Consider the following 20,709-nt stretch of genomic DNA (forward strand, 5'->3'; position numbering starts at 1 on the left):
TTCCTCAGTCTCCTTCCCCTTTATGTCAAGATCACAGTGCTCTCTGTCAGGCATCTCCAGATACAAATTTATTTTTTAGGTAATACCTGCCATTCAGTCAGCCTCAATGCAGAATTTTTAATGTGATTCCAGTTACCCAAACAGTTTCATCTCCCCGCTGAAAACTATAAATAATAATGCAACGCGTTTGATTCCCTCAAGTCTGGTGAAGTCTGCTTTAGTAAACCCTGCAGAACCACGTATCCCAGATTGCCATCTCTTCTGAGGCATTTGCTGTTTCCAATGGATACAAATTCTGACCTTTATGTTCAGGTTTACAGCTAATGGATAACTACAGCCTCAAGTACAAAGAATATCAGTGTTGCAAAGCCACAGCATCACAACAACCATAGCAGATAAACTCACAAATACATAAAAATTACAATTTAGATACAACTTCAGTTGTAGCACACAACATCTACTTGACTTACTCTGTAATACAGTTCTGTAGAAGTTATATCAGCAAAGTCTACCCTCAGAAAGGGTTTAAGTCACTGAAACATTTCCTCTCTCCATGTAAGCTGCGTGTTCCCTTTTGTTAAGCCAGCTAACTGTGCTGACAGGGTAGCCTGGCATGGCTTGGTAGAGCTCTGCACGACTGTGAACCACTGCAGCCTGACTTAAAATACCATGCTTTGCTGTGGGCAGCATCTGCAGCAACAGACAGGAGAGGCGCTGTTCAGATACACCAGCCCTCCCTGCCTTAACTGTGTATCTACAAAATTCTCTGTGTAAGTGAGAAAACACAGCCAGTGTTTTCTCATCCCTCCTTTTTCTTTCCCATGGGTTGCGCTGCAGAACATGTCTGTGTAACAATTTTTTCTTTTGCTGCAATAAATGTTAAACTGCAACTTACCTTGTCAAATGAGACATTCCCTGGTTTATTATTGCTACTCGGGAAGCAGGCCTAAATTACAAAAGTAAAAGAAATACTTTGATTGTTCTAAGTCATGTCTCCACTTGGGTCTTCAGCTAATTTTTTATAAGTTTTAGAGTGTAGCCCAGTCCTAAAGCACCTATGACTACTTTTTATGAGCACGGTGAACTGGCAGAAGAAGGAAGGGACAACTTTGACATCAACGATTACAGCTGCATCTCAGGCCCCTGTATCCCTGGAATTGAGCTATGCTAGCTGCTGCACTGCTAGCCGTTTTGAACACTACTTCCATCCTGCAGTGAAGAGCTATCTGCAGTCTTAGTTGTTCTAGATTATCCAAGGGATGAGCGCATCCAATCCACAAGCATTAGTTTGTGGACCACAAATCAGGAGCACAGATATGCAGGAGAAACTGTGCAGAAACTGCTGTACTCTTACAGCTGCGCTAAAACAGCACAAAGTTAAATGTTCTTGGGAAAACAACACAAGCTGATGTAATGTAGAATGAAGCCTGAAACTTATTGCCTACGTGAAGTCATCCTATTACTACTTTATTATAACAAAGTGAAAGGTGAAAGTTAAGTTTTTAATTAATAATCCTAACCATAAATGTGCAGCAGAGATGGAAAACTCAGCCAGTTCTACTAATTTTAGAACATTTCTATTATGGGATTTAGTGCTGTAGCTGATGCAGGGGGAGTAAAAAAATATCTTGCCAACCATCAAATGAAAGATGGAACCAGTTATATCTGGCCAGCTTTCCTTAACAATTTGAACTAAACTGCTTTTACTTAGGTCTCAGATTTGTCCCTTAAATTTGTCCCTTTAAGGTTCCCCTTTTGTAATACCTGTCCCACTCCTTGTTAGGATCATCAATCAATTACAAATGAAAATTCAGCCTGGAGGAGGCCGAGGGGAAACCTCATAGCTCTCTACAACTACCTGAAAGGAGGCTGCAGCAAGGTGGGTGCTGGTCTCTTTCCCAAATAAAAAGTGACAGGATGAGAGCAAATGGTCTCAAGTTGTATCGCAGGAGGTTTAGATTGGATATTAGAAAAAAATTCTTCAACGGAAGTGTGGTCAAGCACCGGAACAGGCTGCCCAGGGAAGTGGTAGAGTCACCATCCTTGGAGGTGTCAAAAAAGCAAGCAGATGTGGTGCTTCAGGACATGGTGGTAGGCATGGTGGTGGTAGGCTGACATTTGGGCTTGATGATCTTTAGAGGTCAACCTCATTGATTCATGATTCTATGAAATGTAAACCCATAAATGTCGAATAAGTGAAGATATTATGGAGCCTAAGTCACATTTTGACATGAGCACAGATGTTAGCTCATATAACATGGTAAAATGCCAGCTCTGGTTTCTACATCCAGCCTCTCTACAGCTATCTCACCAACTTCAACTATGCAGATTATTCTTTCTAACTTCCTAGCCTAATCTGATACATGCTATTGTTATTCCCTGTCAAAGAGCTCTTCTACTGCTCCCCACTCACAACTACTTTTCACTGGTGTACAAAGTGATTACAAGATGTTTGATGTATCACACGACTGCTGGGAAGTTCAAACAAAATATAATTGCAAGGAGTCTGGAGCTGAAATGGTTTACTATGGTTATAAAACATCTATGAAACATGCTTCTGCAAAAGAACATTTTTTTGCTTCCTGCCTACTAGGGGACAAACAGCCACTTACTATGCAGAGGAGGTGAATTACTACATTTTCTGTTTTGCAGGAACAGCCCCATAAAACTATGTGAAAGCTCCAGATGGATTTTCTACCTTCCCTCAAGTCCAAAGAACAAATTTTGGCTTTCCCTCACTCTGCTTTCCCTTCTATTTTCCACATCTCCCATTTCCTTGCCTGATGTTCCAAATACTCCACCACCAAATGGCTAGAAAATTCGTGGGAGAAAGAAGCTGTTGCTTGAAAAGGAAATGCGAGAATCCACTCCAATACAGTAATTAACGCCTTTAGTTTTATTGACGGCTCATAATGTGAATTTATGTCTCATCCCTCTGAACAGAAAGCTACTGAACTTTAGAAAAGACAATTATTCACAGACAACAGAAGACAGGGTCAGGGATCTCTTTAAAAGCTAGTGCTTTTTTTGGTTTATGAAGCTGGCATAAGGAAACTCACACGTAGACTGTTCAAACGCAGTCACAGCTTTGGGGAGCCAGAGCCAGAGCCTAGTACTGTGCTTTCAGCTGGCTTCAGCAAATGCCATGTTTCCCTTAAAAATGTCTTCCTGCTCCTCATAAAACATTGGTTTGGCAATAGAAAAGCTCTCTACTGAAGGTTCACGAGACCTTTTTATTAATGGAATAATAATAATTCTTTCTGCTGTTATTTAACCAGGCTGTCACTTTCAGATCAAGACTTCTGTGAAAACCTAAAAGAGGTGCAAATCCCTAGTTTCTAAGGGAGGCTGATTCCTGTAAGCCATGCTAAGACCCCAGCCTTTTACTACAGCTCCAACACATGCAGGCTGGTTAAGCTGTACTGATAACCACTTGCAGCATCCCTTATTACCCTCCTTACTCATTCTGCTACTGCTTGTTACACATGCAAATGAGCATATAAGACCCAGAAACAAACAGTATGTGTTTATCTACTCTTCACTTAAACGTCACAAACTGTCCCTTCCCAGGTGGTACAAAATTTCCTATGGATTTGTATCCTCTGCCTTCATCCCCCATTGCAATCTGCCTTGGTTGCCCCATCAGCCCTTCTCCCAGAGCCTTCTGGAAGACGTCATGGCAGTGCTGCTGCCACAGAATCATAGAATAGTTCGGGTTGGAAAGGACCTTAAAGATCATCTAGTTCCAAGCCCCCTGCCACAGACAGGGATATGTCCCACTAGACGAGGCTGCCCAAGGTCCCATCCAACCTGGCCTTGAACACCTCCAGAGATGGGGCAGCCACAGCTTCCCTGGGCAACCTGTTCCACTCTCATTGTGAAGAAATTCTTCCTAATGTCTAGCCTAAATCTGTCCCTCTCCAGTTTATACCCATTGCCCTTACTCCTATCACTACAATGTGTCCCAGCATGTTGTACTGGCTGCATGGCTGCTGGCTGTCCCACTGGCAGTCACCAACCTCAGCAGAGCGCGGCTCAGCTTTGCCTGCTCCATCCGGCTTCAACTCAGCCAGCTGCATTTAGGAAACTTGCAGAAATTTAATTATCTTTGGAACTTCTAATACGCTGTCAAAACTCGTTTGAAATCAGCCAATATTTTCAAAATTGCCCAAGGTATAAAAAGCCCAACTGCATAATCCCCATTTCCTTAGGAAAACAAGTTTAAAAAGCAGGAATATAATTAGAACACTTCCATTTGAAGCCAAAAGGAGCAAGTTCCTGCACAGGTTTTAGCAAAAACAATACAAAACAAAATAAAACAAATAAACAAAACCACACTAAAAGCAAACAAATGTAGATTTCTAAATAGCTCTGTAAATACAGTAGGAGCTACTAAAATAGCATTGCACACAAAACTGATAAATAAGCATATTTCAGGGGCTGGATCAGAGACTGATGTCCTGCTCCTTTGAAACATTCCTTCACTAGCTAGAAACTTTGTTTTGTTACTATAGTTACTCTCACTACCAGCGGCCCTGACTAAGGCATGAGGTATTTGTTATATAAAACCTCAACGCAACTGCAGCCTTAAACTTCAGAAAGTACCAGCTCTGTGCTCAGTCCCGCTTGCAAACTCAAAATGCTTTCATGCTGACTAGGGCGTACTCTTGAGCATGGGTTTAATGGCACTATTTATGTGCTGAAACATAATCAACATTGTTCACAATATATACTAAAACCACAAAGGAATTTAGATGGACCGTGTACTAAGCAAGATGAGCAGAGACTTCCGCCCCAGACAATTACCCTGTTGGCAGTGGCTGTCATGTGCAAGGGAAACTGGCAATCCAGTTTAAATAAAATTTAATTTAATCAAATTTAATGGAAAAAATGCTTGTAGCCAGCCAGAAGAGCACCAAGTAGAAAACACATATCCTGCAGCACTGTGATTTTTTGTCTTGTTACATTTCTATCTGCTTAGTTTGATAAAGTTTAATATCAGTAAGAAAAAAAAAATCCTCTCTTCCTTGGCCTTTAATGTATTCTGGTTTCACAGATTTTTTTTCTTGTTCTTCTGGAGGATATTTTCAGCCAGACAAACTGCTATTATGCATAATCTTGGAAAAGTGGCTTATGAGATCCCCAGTGAAAACAGGGAGATGACAGGACCTCATTTTTCAAGGTAGTCATCTGATGCCAATACTCTAGTATTACGTGCCAGTCTGATTCAGGACATCTGCGCTGTTCTCAGCTGTATTTTTTCCCCTACTTGGTTAGGGTAAAATAGTGTGGCTTTCCTTCTCTTCAGCTTGAAATCTAGACACTCAGCTTTTTCTTAAAAGGCCAAAAGCCCAAACAGAACCTGCTCACAAGCAAAGATAAACATTTTCAATTGCTGAGGTCAGAAAATACATCTGTTTGTACACTTGTTTTCCTGCAGTAAGTATTGCTCAGGCTGGGGCCAAGCCAATGAATAGGGATTTTTCTACTACACTGCTGATACAAGGCTATTTAGTTAACTTCTGAAATGGCAGCTGTAGCCATTTATGCTACACAGCTTAAGCTTTAAGCAATTTGCATTCTACAGAAGACTGGAAGGGTATCTTTCCCTTCCTTTCCCTTCCTCCCTCGTTGCTGACACCCTGTACTATTCTTAGTGCGCAGAAATCAGTGGTGTTAATTTTGGAGTTCACACATCAGAGGAAGCATTTAGAATTTATTCATTCATTTGTGAGAACCTGTATAAAGCTTTGTCCTTAATGACAGAGCAGCACATTTTTTTTAGCTGTGAAATTATTTGCAACCAGCCTTACAGCTTATTAGAGCCTCCTAAGTGCTGAAGAGCAAATCCACCTTACCCTGTAAGAAACATGATTTCCTTGAAGTGCTGTTTCGACACAGAATTGCTTCATTGGTTCTTTCCTGCAATAATAGTGTTCACAGTAACACTGAAACCATGATTTCTGTCTCTCCCACCACCTGCTACTATTCCCCAACTAATGGTCTAGGCTATGTAGGCAAATAATGGTACTCACTAAAACACGTAATTTGTGAGTGCTGCTTCTAGCTTTTCATGGCATTGCAACTTTACACTGCATCATTGCTTAAACTGTGTTAAGAGAAAAAAACCAAATTGTTGTTCAGCTGTGATATTGCTTATATCCAGAATCCCCAGATTCAGGGCGCATATTGCTATACCTTGTAAAATGAGACACTGGCTTTGCCATGTGCAGGGGCCAGTTAGATGACATCAGAGGTGGACATTGCCAAATCTAAAATATAGGTTTTACATCAGAAATTTGCAGGAGATCTAGGCAGACAAATGAGCAAAGTCTAAATTAATACCTGATGCACAATCCAATGAAGAACACATTTCAAGGATTAGGCATGTTCTGAGCTAGTAAAGCATCTAAAGAAGTTACTTAATTCTTTTAAAACCAGTTTGAGCTATCAAACTGGTTTTGAGAACACCAAAAATCTGTCCTAGAATTCTCTACATGCTTTCCAATGTCACTATTACAGCTAATAAGCTGAATAAAATACCCTTGCAGCAGCTTATTTAGATACTGTCCTTTAACAATATGAACACAGGATTTCAGAAGTTTAACATGCGTTTGTTTCTACATCCTCTAAAAGCATAGCTGAAAGGGTAAGTCTTAAGCTTGCTTTGCTCTCTTCCTTTCTATACATATCAGATGATTCTTTTTGAAAAAACAAAGGTTTGATTCAGACGCATTTTGCCTCTGCAAAACTATTTCTTAAAATTGTATGAAATGTAATGGGGCTTTGCTCAAAAGCAGTCTCGCATATGTGGGACAAAATAAGGCTACCAAACCTAAGAAACACAGAGTGTCTTGGGCAGAAGAGAGAGAAAAGAAATAGTGCCAAAGGCTATGGACTTTCAGATGCAAGTTTTCCTGCCCTGCAAAACCACAGCGCACACCACACACACACACACTTGGACATCATTACCCTACAGGATCTCATTGCTCTTCCTCACAGACATTTAGCAGAGGACTATGTCCCTGCTATGCAAACCCTTGGCAGGTGGCCAGGGAAGCAGCAGGCAATTGCTGGTTGTCGCTGAGAAAGAAGCAACATAATCCCAGAGTTGCTGGTAAAGCAAGCTTCAGCCCCTATTATATTTGAAAATTATCTGGTGTGAAGGCTCCAAACAGTGCATATATATTGAACCTTTTTATTCACCTTTTTTAAAGTGAACTTGAAAAATAAAATATTTTTCCAGGTGGCATTTCCAAAGTGACAATGTGCAGCCTCTTGATTAAGATGTGACATAGTTTATAACCCTGGCAACAAAGGAGGCTCCAAGCATTTCCACCTGCTTTAACACTAGAGCAGTAAACAAGAAAATGTACCATCCAGTTTAGTTCTAGAAGAATGTTTTTGATTTAAAGATAATGTAGTATAAAGTATCCTGACTCTTTCATGCAATTGTGTAAGAAAAAGCCTTAATTCACACAAGCACTTTGGGTGCAAAAATACCCCTCCAAACAATAAACTCCCAGTACTACTGTGTACAGCTACAGAACAGCACTACAGCAATGGATCAGCAAGGCTGCAAATGCCTCTGCGCTCTTCCTCTCAGGAGCTATTCCTTCTGGAGGTGTAGGAAAAGCATAGATAAAAGCAATCCCAGACAGATTAAAAATCCCCCATGAGTGAGATCAGCACAGCTGCCTGACAGTGGCATGAATTACCCCAAATGAACACTGGCCCCATGCCACTTTGGTGGCTTCCCAAGGTGCACATTACTGGTAGCTTTGTTTTGTTTTAACCCAGTAAGTGGGACATCTAAGCCTTGGGGACTGCTCTGTGCATTAGCATGTGATTGGTTTCTGCAGGCCAGGTTAATTTTTTACCCTTTTGCTCTCAAAGACTCCGTCTACTACCTAGTGCTAGTTACTACTGATACTTTGCCCACCTTGCTGGCAGCCACTGCAGCTTGATACATTCAGACTAGCTGATGCTTAGCTGAAGAACTGCTATGCATCTCAATGCAGCCTGCAGGGTCTACAAAGCTCAAGAGCAGGAGAACAGCGAGGCAGTTCACCCACACAGTTCCACATCTCCACAAAGACTCTGTAAGCAGCAGCAGCCCAAGGAGCTGCACCAACACTGGCTCAACCAAATCCCTGCAAAGAGCAGCCCCAGAAGTGTGGACAAACCCTTTGCAACCGGTGCTCCCTTGTATGCATCAGCTGTTTCTCTTTGTGAAGACAGGCCTAGCAGCCAGCATCTATTGGTTCTGCATCCTTATTTGGCAAGGAGTGCCATCCCTCCTGGTGGGGCCACGGCAGCTGGCACACGCACCTGGGAGTGGGCAGATGCTGCACATTCCTTTCCTCAAGTGCCATTTTTGCAACACTGTGCCACGGCAGCCTCTCCAAGCACTTCAGCTGCAATGGTCTGGGAGGGCTGGAGAAGACTAAAGATGATCCTCATGCCTGTATCATATCCCTTTGTTTCACACTGTTTCACACTGAATCATGTCATTCCCACTTTACTATTTTTCCCATTTAAACATTACTGAAATTTAATAATCCAAGCAAGAGATACTCTTCCTTGTCTTCCCAACACAGAAAATGCCCAGCTTTTTAAGAATCAGACAAAATGACTGCTTGCTGGAACTTGTTGCGTGCCATCTATGGCTCTCTCCTTCACTCAGTAGCACAGCTCCTTGCAGTGCCCTTTCCCACCTGCAGAAGGACTGACTGGCTATTTCTCCTGTCTATTACACACATCACAGTGGCACGCTATATTATCAGCTGGTTCAGAACCCTGCAGTGCTACAAGCTCTACAAGCATTGGAAAGACATTGACCTTGTCCTGAGAAAATACAGGAAAAACTACAGAATAATCTCAAGTCATCACAAGTACTCAGATGGTAGATGCGAATGGCCAGATTCCAGGGAGTCTTTTCACTATGAATTTCTGTAAACAACTGCTTACTTGTATGATATTCGTTTGAGGTGCTAGTTATCAGCCTCCCGCCACTTCTCCACCTGATAGAGACATACGGAGTAGAGAGTACTGCATTCAACTCCTAACCTGCCAGATCTGCAGCAGTTAGCGTTTAGACAGTGCTGAGAATCATAATTCTACATGATACTTAGATAGCTGCGGGTCAAATTTTCTGTTGGCATACATAGGAAGAACTTTCCTAATGACTGTGACACTTGATGACACCACTTATCTCTACATCCTCATACTCACCCTTCCTCCTAAATACAGTCATGATGAACTTACTGCTGAACTATATATGTAACAGAAAGCTTCAAGACTAGGTAAAAATGAAAAAAGGAAAGAGTACAATGGTTAATATTGTAAAAATGTTCTGTAAAAATGTTAGCATATTGAGAAATATAACTGGACATTTTTAAGGACATGTTGGTAATGCTGACCTTCTACATTAATGTCTCTTGATTATAACATCTCCATTCATCATTCTCTTTCCTTTACTAACAGTGACTAAAATACTAAGTAACATGAATGCTAACATCAAATAGTAGGAACATACCCACATACAAAGTTGATTCTGTAGACATTAATGACAATGGCAACAGAAGTAGACTTACTACTTAAGTGCAATTATTACCAGTATTTCTGAGAGAGCAAAGAGCAAAGGTTTTCTCTATTTTCAAACACTAAAAACCACATTCTTGGCTGAAAATTTACCATACTTAGTATCTATTCCCTGATGAGTTCTTCAGAAAGTCTCAATACATTGCCCTCCCTCTTCTTTTTGAAGAAGAAAATGTTAAAAAAAACAAAACATTGTGTGCTCTTCTCATTAGACAAATACCCCTCGGACCTCAGACCAGACGTCACCCAAGTCTGAAATTTCCAGATGGAGATTAAAAAAGCCAATCCTTTCATTGAGTGATCAGAGCATTATATTCATCTGAGAGACGACATTGGTTGACTGCACTGCAAAATTCTTGGAAAGTCATTTATCGCACTTCAAAACAATTTGCTAAGCATGACATCCATGCCTCTCTATATTTCAGGACCTGCATTTCCTAGAAATTATTATCAACAGTAATTGTTATTGAATGTTAATAAAGCTGATATTCTTCATTCTCAAAATTAAATTTCCAATAAAAAAAATGAAACTCTTGATCATCCTTGCATTTGAGGCTTATTAAAGGTTTCAGTAAATCCAGGAATGCCTCTTAAGAAGAAAGATCACCGAGTACCTTCCTCTACTCCTCTAGAGTAAGCTTCTGAGAGCCTCAGGAAATAATTTTAGATTATTAGATTTATATGATGGACAGCAGACTTTCCACCACCTTCACCTTCACTATATGTACAAAGACAAAAAATACCCGAGCAGGGCACTTTGTCTTCTCCTTTACGCATGTAATGAAAGAACCTTGAAGGAGTTCAGTTCAAGAAGGTTCTAACCATGTTAGAATCAGAAACTGATGTTTGAAGCTGCTAATAAATGGTGGCAGCCCTTCTGTATTAAACATGTAGCCCCACAGCAGGAAGGGAAAGTTTAAAGTAGAGCTCCCACGCTGACATCCTGGGTTCTCTATTTCATCTCCAGGCAACAAGCATTCCTCAGGTCCTCCTGAACTCTATGATCCAGGTCCCACCTTTGGAGTTCACACAACTGCCTGGTGGAAACACAGGTAACCCAACCCCCAAGATCCTCCTCAGCTTGAATAACCCCTACACACATGTCTCAGTTCCAGACCACGGGGCTCCTACTAGCAACTTGACTTTGTTGCTCAGATAATACAGTCATGCTGTTTTTCAATATATTCTGGCATTCAACATAGACAGTCAGGACTCATAAATACTTCCTTCGAATATAAAGCAGAGCACCCTGCAGTTGTTCAAAAGAAAATGGCACTTAGTAGGAAGAAAAGGGTGTGTTGGGGGTGACTAACTCACTGATATGGCAAATATATGCAATGCACTGCAGTGAGCCAGCAGGAACCTATAAGCATCCGTTTTTCCATCCAGGTGAGAAAGTACAGGCACAAAGTTCACTGTGGAAGATAAATGTGAGCAGAAGAACTTAAAATTTGCGTTTTGCTTTTTCAAATAACAGCTGTACCAATTGGTCACTGTTTCTTGTATTAAGGCCTTACTCATCAAGGAGGCACAAATTTTAAACATCAACAATTAACTTAGCCCATTATCACTACCACAAAGTGGTTTGTAGGTTTCATTTTCACAGGTTCGTTGGGTTGAAAGGGACCTTAAAGATCACCCAGTTCCAACCCCCCTGCCAATGGACAGGGACACCTGCCACTGGATCAGGTTGCTCGAAGCCTTATCCAACCTGTTTTGGAACACTTCCAGGGAAGGGGCATCCATGACTTGTCCCAGCAACCTGTAACAGTGCCTCACCACCCTCACAGTAAAAAGCCTCCTCTGGCTTATCAGTAGTCACTAAGCCTTAAATATAATGTGAAAAACGAACTAGCAACCCCAACAAACGCACAGCAGAAATCTACAGGAAAACCCACAAAATCTGAGCTTGAAGTCTCAAACACAAAGTTAATGACACGCCTTTATGGAACTTTCCAATTTTACACAAATAAATTGCTCTGAAGTACAGAACCTGTGGGTGGTAACTATCTCATCTCAAATCAGCCATGCTACTTCTGTACTTTCAAATTTATTCTTAAATTTCTGAAGTGAAGCCCATGCATTAGCAGAACTTGTGCTACCTCTCCAATGGCAAAACCAGTATCTAGAAGCACTGCTGCTCACCATAAGGGTCTTAAATGAATGGAATCAGTAGCCATTTATTCAGGTTGTAGAAAAAAAAGGAAGTTATTGCGAAACAAAATGGATTATTCATCCAGAGCAAAGACTCAAAACATTGCCATTAAGGCTGGAAAACCACATAGCTGTTCCTTCTTTTCTAAGAAAGTACGGCTGCAGTAGGTTCCTCTTTAAGCTCCGTTTAACTCCTATTCATATCCTGAAACCTGTGCAATGAGGAAAGAGAATTCTCCACAGGTACCACTGAATCCATCCACGTAGTTGTAAGATTAATTGATACGTATACCAACACAAATCCATTCCTGGCACAAACAGACATGAACCAGCTAGGGGGATATTATTTTCCTGCTGCATTAAAATGGTGGATAGAAAGCTATCATGTTCATCTGCTGAATTTTTGTCTTGGATCAGACTGTGATCCTTAGAAAGGCGTGTATATACTTGTTTGAAGTTATCAAAATGGGAATCAGATCTTGGATACTATAACTCAAGAATTCATTCAGCTTCCTAGGGAAAAGGGGAAGGAGAAAGCTGAAAGTGTGGAAATAAATCCAAACCAGAAAAAATTCTTTAGATTTCTATTCTATTTTTTGTTAGCTTTAAGTATCTGTGTTATCATTAGTAAAAATCACAAGACTAGCTTAAAGCTTTCTCTTTGTGTGTTTGGCATACAAATACTCAATATCCTTACCAGTTCCACAGAGCATTGTCCTGATTATTGCAATATATCACTAAGGGTTTTTGTGAAGTTAATTTTATAAAAACAACAAGGGATCATAACATGCCAACAAAAGCAAACATTCATGGTTACTACAGCAAAAAAGCCAGCTCAACCTTCTAACTCCACATAATACATTTATTCTGTTTCAGTGAATCACAGAAGTATGGTACTGTCCTACCACACCAGTATATACTTCCATTTTTTATTACTTTGTATTATTGTCTGGGGCATCAATACACTGGGTCACTCTCACCAGCCAGGGTGTGAACATAACACTATGAGAAGTCAAATTACAAAGGCTACGCTCTTAAAATTTTTTAATAACTTATCTATAAAAGTTGTCTAGCATGATCAAATGCTACAGCCAAAATATTAATTTATCCCTGCTTCAGATCCTGAGATCTTGTGCCTTTGAGGACTTCAAACAAAACAACATCCTGAGAATTTTAATGAGCTGTTTTATCACCATGTCCGCTCACAGCATGTGCCAGGCTTCCTTGCCTCTTGCCTGATGATGAATTGGAATCACATAATCAAGCTGATCTCATTCTCTAATGCCATACTTCTAAAGCTAAGTGAGATCACCACCATTTTAATGAGATAAATGGTAAAACCATTTTACAGCACACACAATTGTATAACCTGGGGGTGAGGTGGGAGGTACAACTACCTTGACACAAAAATTGTAGCACAGATGTATGCCTATGCATGCAGGCATAACACAAAGGTTTGCAAGCCATTCACTGAGAGACAACTGACTCCTTATTCCCCAAGAAAACAGTTCTAGTTTATGGCTGGCAAGAATATTGCAGTACTCCACTAGAACCCATAAAGATATTGCTCAAAGAAGGCATGAGTTGTTTATTTCCAACATATAAGAAATAGCCTGACAAGTAATGGAATAAGAATTCAACCAGTTTAACCATGCATTTTGAGAGGCTGATTTTACAACAGTGTTTTTTTGTAGTGAGTGGAAGCACCTGGTAAATGTCATAGCTTATATACCACAGAATAGCTCTCTCCACAATAAGTCTGCACCAGACTATGACAAATAAGTCTTTCCAGACGATTACTTCACACGTCCTTAATGAAATTAATGTAGTAGCGATGAAGTCAAGGACATTTGCTGTCAGTAAGCCACTTCTAATCTAGAAGAGAACTTTGTATTTTGAAGGTTGGCTGTAGCAAAAAACCCCTCCTGCTAGAACAACACCAAGACAACACATACAATTCCCCATGCAAAATTTACTTCCTTTTTATTGACTATCTCTAAGGTATACATTTTTCTTGGCTTTATGAGCTTTTTTTGCACTACTTTTACAGAAATTACATTTGTGATAGCCAGTACCCAGGTAGAAAAAAAAGTATCTGAATTTGACACCTACTTTGTTCTGAAACACCAAACCACCTGCTTCTTTTTGAATCTTTGTGTGTAGAACAGGTGTGCTTCCCAAAAGTTTTCTGTAATTTCTCTTTAAAACTAGTTTTGAGACTCTGAAAGCCACAGAATAGTGACTTATAGTTTAGGAAGACAAGGTATATTAGCAGCTATTCATTTAAGAGAGTTAAGACTATGGTGTCACACACAGAATTGCTACAGCTATAAAGACATGATCATTTAACAAAACATGCACCATCACATTGGGCAACAATTAGAAGTTATTGTACATTATGCCGGAAGAATGTTTTGTTCTAACTTAACGAGAGCCATCCAGGAGAAAAAAACCAAACTGGCAAACAACAGAATGGGTTTTGATAAGCAGTCTGGGAGCAATTGTAAAGCGATAAGAGTATCCATAAAACTGATATCCTATTTTCAACCTCAGGCTAGGTACAGACCTTAACTTTTTTTCCTCAGTGCTGGGAGCTAATCAGTTAGAGCTAAAAGATGACCAGAGCACAAAACGGTCTCTGGAATACCGGGTGAGTCAAGAGGACGAAGTCAATTTTACATGTGCAAAACAGGAAGGAGGAAATACTACCAGCTGAAGATAAAGGACCGTGTCAGCCAGGCTCTGTGGTGGGTTCTGCAGGCTGACAGACCTATGGGACTTCTGCATGGAACACTGAGAGGTTTCAATACAGGTTTTAGAAAGGGAAAGTCTTTCTTTCTAAATAAACAATGCATCATTTTAAGATCACCTGGAGGGCAAGAGGGATGCTCACTACCATTATTTTTTCCAGGTAAATGATCTATCCCTGAGACAAGTGTGGGGAGGTGATCACAGCCAGTCCCAGGTAGAACACTCCCCAGAACATGGCCTCTGAGATAAAAAAAAAAATTGAAGGAATCCATCTTAAGAAAGGCTTATGATCAGCACCATTAACACTGAGGGGAGATAACTGACGCTATCAGGAGTCTTCTCTCCCAAATGTGCTGGAGATAGTGCTTTGAAATATATACCAAACCCAACTGTTGGCATTGCATTCATAAGCTTCTTTTAAAAGCATACCAATGCGGACAGGATGTAAACCCACCGTGTTTTACCCTAGGCAGTCTTTCTCCATAGAAGTCAGCAATTTTTCAGGTGATACTTCCCATGTAAAGGCTACTATCACTTCTATCTTTTATAATCACAGCAAGGGAGTGTAGTTTTTCTGATTCTTTCCATCTTGCAATATGTCGAACATAGCTAGCTCTCATTCTTCCTCTATCCAGTCTTCCTCTGTCATTACCTGGCACTACATCCAAGTGCTCAAATTCAGTGATTCATCGACTAATATAATGCATCTGTTACTACGTGCTGTCTTTCAAGAAGTGATCTTCCCAAGTTTCATATTTCTGAAAAATTTGTGCTTTTGGATATCCAGCTGTTCTTCAACAGTCTTCTCCAACAGCACGATCCAAAATATTCCTGTTCACTTCTCACTGTATTCAGTCTCTACCTCTTGTATCCCTCCTGCCTATGCACCATACTGACCACTGAAATGTGAAGTGAACGTGTAAGTTTAAACACTCCAATAAGGGGCACTTCCAGGCACATTTGGGGCTCATGCCAAAGAGCGTTGCATGTCAGCTGTGCAATGCAGTATATTTTTTCCAATACCACTAATGAATTATGTAACATCCCAAATGATTACTTCTTTAAAACATACAGTAAAATAATTTAATTTGAAAATAAAAAAGCAGGAACAAATTCATCTTAATTACATACAGTCAGAGACCAAGAAAACAGTATGAGATGTCTAGAGTTTGGGCCAGCTAAGACCTTAATTTTTTATGTATTATTCTTTCTTTAGGATATACATCCAGAAAATGCTTATGGGTTTTGCCATCTACAGAGCCCCACTGCAGCTTTCATCTTCTTTTCTTGATACATGCCATCAAGCCATGCTTCCAAAAAGAGCTGCCATTAGGAAGGGAGCCCCCAGGCACCACATTTCACAGTTGCCTGCATCATATAAATGTGAATCAAGAAAAATAATCAACCACTTTTAAATACAGACTTACAATCATGTAGTTGAACTTGCCTATACTATTTACATGAAGTATCCTGTAGTCATTACACACAGTAGTAAAATTTACTACAAGTTTTCTATAAGGCAATAACAACTGGAGATACACAATAGCATCAGGTCTTTCTCTCTTCAAAGGGGTTTTACAGAGCAGTAAAGCCCTCCTAGCGCAAACTGTACTTTAGACTTCTGGAACTGTTTCAGATTTAGTACAAACGATTCTGCTACTCTTCTCACCTCCCCTACCTCATTGGATTCTCGTTCTTAATTTTCTTCAGAAATTTAAAAAAAAATATTTTTTTTTCTGTCTTGTAACTCCAATACCCTTTCTCCACTCTGTCACTCATGAGTTATTTGTTGGCTTGTTTAGACAAAGACCCACACCAAGACAGGCTAGTCATAGTAACAGAGCAAGAAGCCAGCCCCTGATTCTGCATTCCTGTGTACCTGTGAATGAGTCTTGATGCCAATTGTGCTGCGTACCACAGTGCCTGCAGGGAGCAAAGAGGGGTTCTTCCAAGAGCACACAGTCTAGCAAGTCTGTGTTTAGAAGTAAGCACAAACCTGTGACTTTCACCATCAAAATTAATTGTTTCCTCCAGAAACAACCTATTCTGCTATTCCTTGCAAGGTCTTTCCATACACAAAGACTGGCATAGCACGGGAGACAATATTCTTTCCTGTTTTGGGGGCATCAGTTTACTAGACAGCACAAGGGAACATACCTAGCAGCCTTCCAAGCTACTGTACACCATATTTTCTTTGTTTTGTCCTCCCCTGAATGAAAAATTATCAGCAAGTGATGAAGGAAAGATCCAGGACTAGATGGACCTGTTAGTTCCTCATATAAATCACATAATTCTTCTTCCTCTTCCACCTCTGTCTTATCTATCTGTGAGTGTCTGTAGTTCTCAGTGAACATCTGACCTTTGACTGCATGATGTGACCTTTATAGAAAAGGAGATTTTTTTATTAGGCTTATTACTTTCAAACCATAAACACAATTTAGCAGCCACTGGAATATTTCCTGTTTCAATCATACCCACGTTTGCACTCTGAAGAAATGTTGGCATCATTTTAAAAGCTTTTCCATTACTAATTTTCACTTTGTTCTCAAAGACATGCACTGACAGTCTTAGCTCCTCAGATTCACAGAGTAAGTAACCTCAAAAACACAAGCAGCAGATCTATTGCAAATGGCAACATACTCCTTACAATGAAAAGCATCATTTGCTGATATAGCACCATAGTTCTTAAAGACCCTAAAGCATTCAAGATCACATTTAGATAGCCTCAATCTCAGCTGTGACCTTCTTTTGCTCTGGTTTAGACAACATCCCACTCAGCTGCTGGACTACACCTGTGGAAGCTGCTCCCTCTCTTCGCTGAGAAAGCAGGCTGTCTAAAACCAATATTGCATAGGTGTAAAATATCAGTTAAACACAAGCAATTTGAAATGAAACTTGGTCTCCCAGCATAAAAACAAGGTTTTCTGCATTAGCTTAGAAATTCAGCTATTATGCGTCACCAGAAAGTATTACAGTAGCTTTAATTTTTGCACAGAATAGACAAATTCATTGTTTTGAAAGGTCATGACAGTAAATCACAAGAAATTCAATTTATCTCCCTTGGATGGATGAAGGACTGAGTCAAACACACAACAGTGGAAACCTCTGGCTCCAAGAATTCTGTGCTGGTTCAAACCTGCTCTTTGGCAGCCAAACTATTCTTTCAGCTATACATTATTGCAGCTTGTGATTTTCAACTGATCTTTTCCCCCAGCTGTACTATTGCAGCAAATTGTGTCATATATGGGCTTTAAAAAGAATGGCCAATACACGAAGAATTTGTCTTTAACCGAGAAGTTTACCAACTATAAAATTAGTGCTACAGCTGCAGTGCTACAGACTAGGAGAAGTCTGTCTAGAAAGCTGCCTGGAGGAGAGGGACCTGGGCGTGTTGGTTGACAGCCGACTGAACATGAGCCAGCAGTGTGCCCAGGTGGCCAAGAAGGCCAATGGCATCTTGGCTTGTATCAGAAACGGTGTGACCAGCAGGTCCAGGGAGGTTATTCTGCCTCTGTACTCGCCACTGGTGAGACCACTCCTCGAATACTGTGTTCAGTTCTGGGCCCCTCACCACAAGAAGGATGTTGAGGCCCTGGAACGAATCCAGAGAAGAGCAACAAAGCTGGCGAGGGGGTTGGAGAACAGGTCTTACGAGGAGCAGCTGAGAGAGCTGGGGTTGTTTAGCCTGGAGAAGAGGAGGCTGAGGGGAGACCTCATTGCTCTCTATAACTACCTGAAAGGAGGTTGTAGAGAGGAGGGTGCTGGCCTCTTCTCCCAGGTGACAGGGGACAGGACAAGAGGGAATGGCCTCAAGCTCCGCCAGGGGAGGTTTAGGCTGGACATTAGGAAAAAATTCTTCACAGAAAGGGTCATTGGGCACTGGAACAGGCTGCCCAGGGAGGTGGTTGAGCCACCTTCCCTGGAGGTGTTTAAGGCACGGGTGGAGGAGGTGCTGAGGGGCATGGTTTAGTGTTTGATAGGAATGGTTGGACTCGATGATCCGGTGGGTCTTTTCCAACCTGGTTATTCTATGATTCTATTTGATACAGACACCATCATTGTTGTCTCACACTCATTTCTCCAACTCTAAAGGGACATATGAAAAAGTAGAGGGAGATACATGGGAGAAAACACCATCAGCACAACACAGAAAGACAAATACTGGAACAGCAAACAAGCACAAAGATTAGTTTTAAAAACAGAAAGACCATGAAGACAGAAAATCAAAACAATAAGTAGAGCCTCACATACTTCAGCTTCACAGTACATCCAGGAGAAGAGTGACACACCAGCATCACACCTGATTTAACAGGCTCCTTGTGTATAACTGAAACCAACAGAGCTAGTGAGCAGATCATTCCTGATTGTCTCTATCACATCATGAAATTGCTCTTACCTAAAGCTTTCTGGGTATTCAACAACAGCCATGTTGATAACATCCAGTGCATGCTGATAATGCTTCTGAGCTGAAAAGAGGAGGGCCAGTAGATGAAGTGAATTCATGTCATCTTTGCACAGTTGCAGTGCTTCTTGAAGATGTTCTATAGCACTGGAAATCTGGGAGGAGATGGAGTAGAAATAAAAAGAGAACACATTTCTCCTTCAGTTCTACATTATATCCCAAAAGTAAGAACAAACACTGTCATAAGAAATTCTGAAGAAAACTTACTTAGGCACCTGTGAGAAACACTTCTAGTATCTGAACAGCTTGCTAAAACTGGAAGGCTGTGCTGCTTGCAAAAAGACTACACATTTGAGGGAAGGGAGTCTGCAGCATTACTAATTCACTGCTTACAAACAGGAGCAGCAGACCTGATCCAATCAACCCCTCTTACTTCAGCATGGTACTTCTATATTGTAAACAGATCCACTGCAGGCCAGTTCCCAAGTCCATTTTCTAGGATGGGTGGCTGGCTCTTCACGTAGGTCAGAACACTACACAGCCCTGCTGCATTTTGTCTCTTGTGATTGCTGTACAAGGCTTTTCATGATTTGGATCAAGAACATAAAAATTAAGCTTTGAGTGTCAAGATTCCAAATGCTGTCAGAAAAAGAAATATCTTTGCAAGCAGTGATGTAAAGAGCCGTCCTGACACTCACAGCAGCAGCATGTCAGCAGAATCAAGTCTCACTTGGCAAAATACATCTATAATAAATGCAAGCATATTACATGCTGTTTGTGATCCAATACCCTATTTTAGGCTGTCTGTTCAAAGGGGAACTTCTTAGTAGGTTTTCTTTCCTTCGGCTACCAGGAACTTTTATATGGAGGGATTTCTTTCTAGTGTCTGAAATTACTGTTACTTATATTATTCCACATCTGTGTTTGGCCCTAGAAGCCTGCAGTAAACAAAACAGAGAAATGTATAAAATTCTCCTTATTTATGCCTTTCCTCTCCCCCTCTTAAGGGATAGAGAACATAGTTCCTTCTTTCCTGCTACAACAACTTCCCACCTAGCAAAGCACTGTAGATGTTCTCCTGCCTTGGCATGCCACCAGTGTCAAATTCCCATTGCCTCCACAGATCACTTGGGAAAACAGGTAGAACATAACTAAGGAAAGCAACGATTACATTACTTGCAGTTACATTAGAGGCTGCTGATTATTTGGATCCCACGTATACTTAAGGGAGCACAGTATGTATTCTGTTTATGGGAAAATATCATCCTAATGTCCAAATGACATTTCACTCTTACTGCCCACTCAGAAGCCAATGTGCCTAACTATTCTATAACTGGTGACTCCATGCAAGTCTAGAGATCCGTGTGACTGCTCAACAGACGTAACCCTAGCATCTGGCCCACAGCTTCAAAACTACTGAATGTCCTGGCCTACATTCAGGCTGAGATATATGACTGAGTGCTCAGATTTAACAAATCACTGACTGTCAGTGGAACTACTTTAACCATGTGTGTTATTATAGACTACTGCAAAGATAAACACATTGGCTTAAATCACCTATGTTCCTTCAGCTTACTAGGACATGTTTTCTTACAATGCAGAAATCACCAACAATGACAAGACAAACTGGAACCAGGACAACAGGCATACAACTGTGGTGGGCCCAGATCTGCCCATCCATGAGTTATTCAACTTGCTGAAACAAAGCTGCTATCAAGACTCTCTTTGCACTCAGGACTAAAAACAACTCTTTCTATGTTTTCTGTCTCAGACCTGCACAAGTAGTCATAAGGAAATTC

The 20,709-nt window shown here is 40.8% G+C and overlaps 1 protein-coding gene across 3 annotated transcripts in view; it reads right to left on the reverse strand.

The window, feature by feature from the left end:
- Positions 1-20,709, reverse strand: part of TTC7A (tetratricopeptide repeat domain 7A) — a 178,223-nt gene that overhangs the window by 75,107 nt on the left and 82,407 nt on the right. For all 3 annotated transcript variants that reach the window (XM_069852629.1, XM_069852628.1, XM_069852630.1), the window contains exon 15: positions 18,905-19,065. In XM_069852629.1, coding sequence (XP_069708730.1) covers positions 18,905-19,065 — 161 coding nt within the window. The remainder of the gene's footprint in view (positions 1-18,904; positions 19,066-20,709) is intronic.

This window comes from Phaenicophaeus curvirostris, chromosome 2 (genome assembly GCF_032191515.1).
Source record: "Phaenicophaeus curvirostris isolate KB17595 chromosome 2, BPBGC_Pcur_1.0, whole genome shotgun sequence".
In the NCBI taxonomy this organism is placed as follows: domain Eukaryota; kingdom Metazoa; phylum Chordata; class Aves; order Cuculiformes; family Cuculidae; genus Phaenicophaeus; species Phaenicophaeus curvirostris.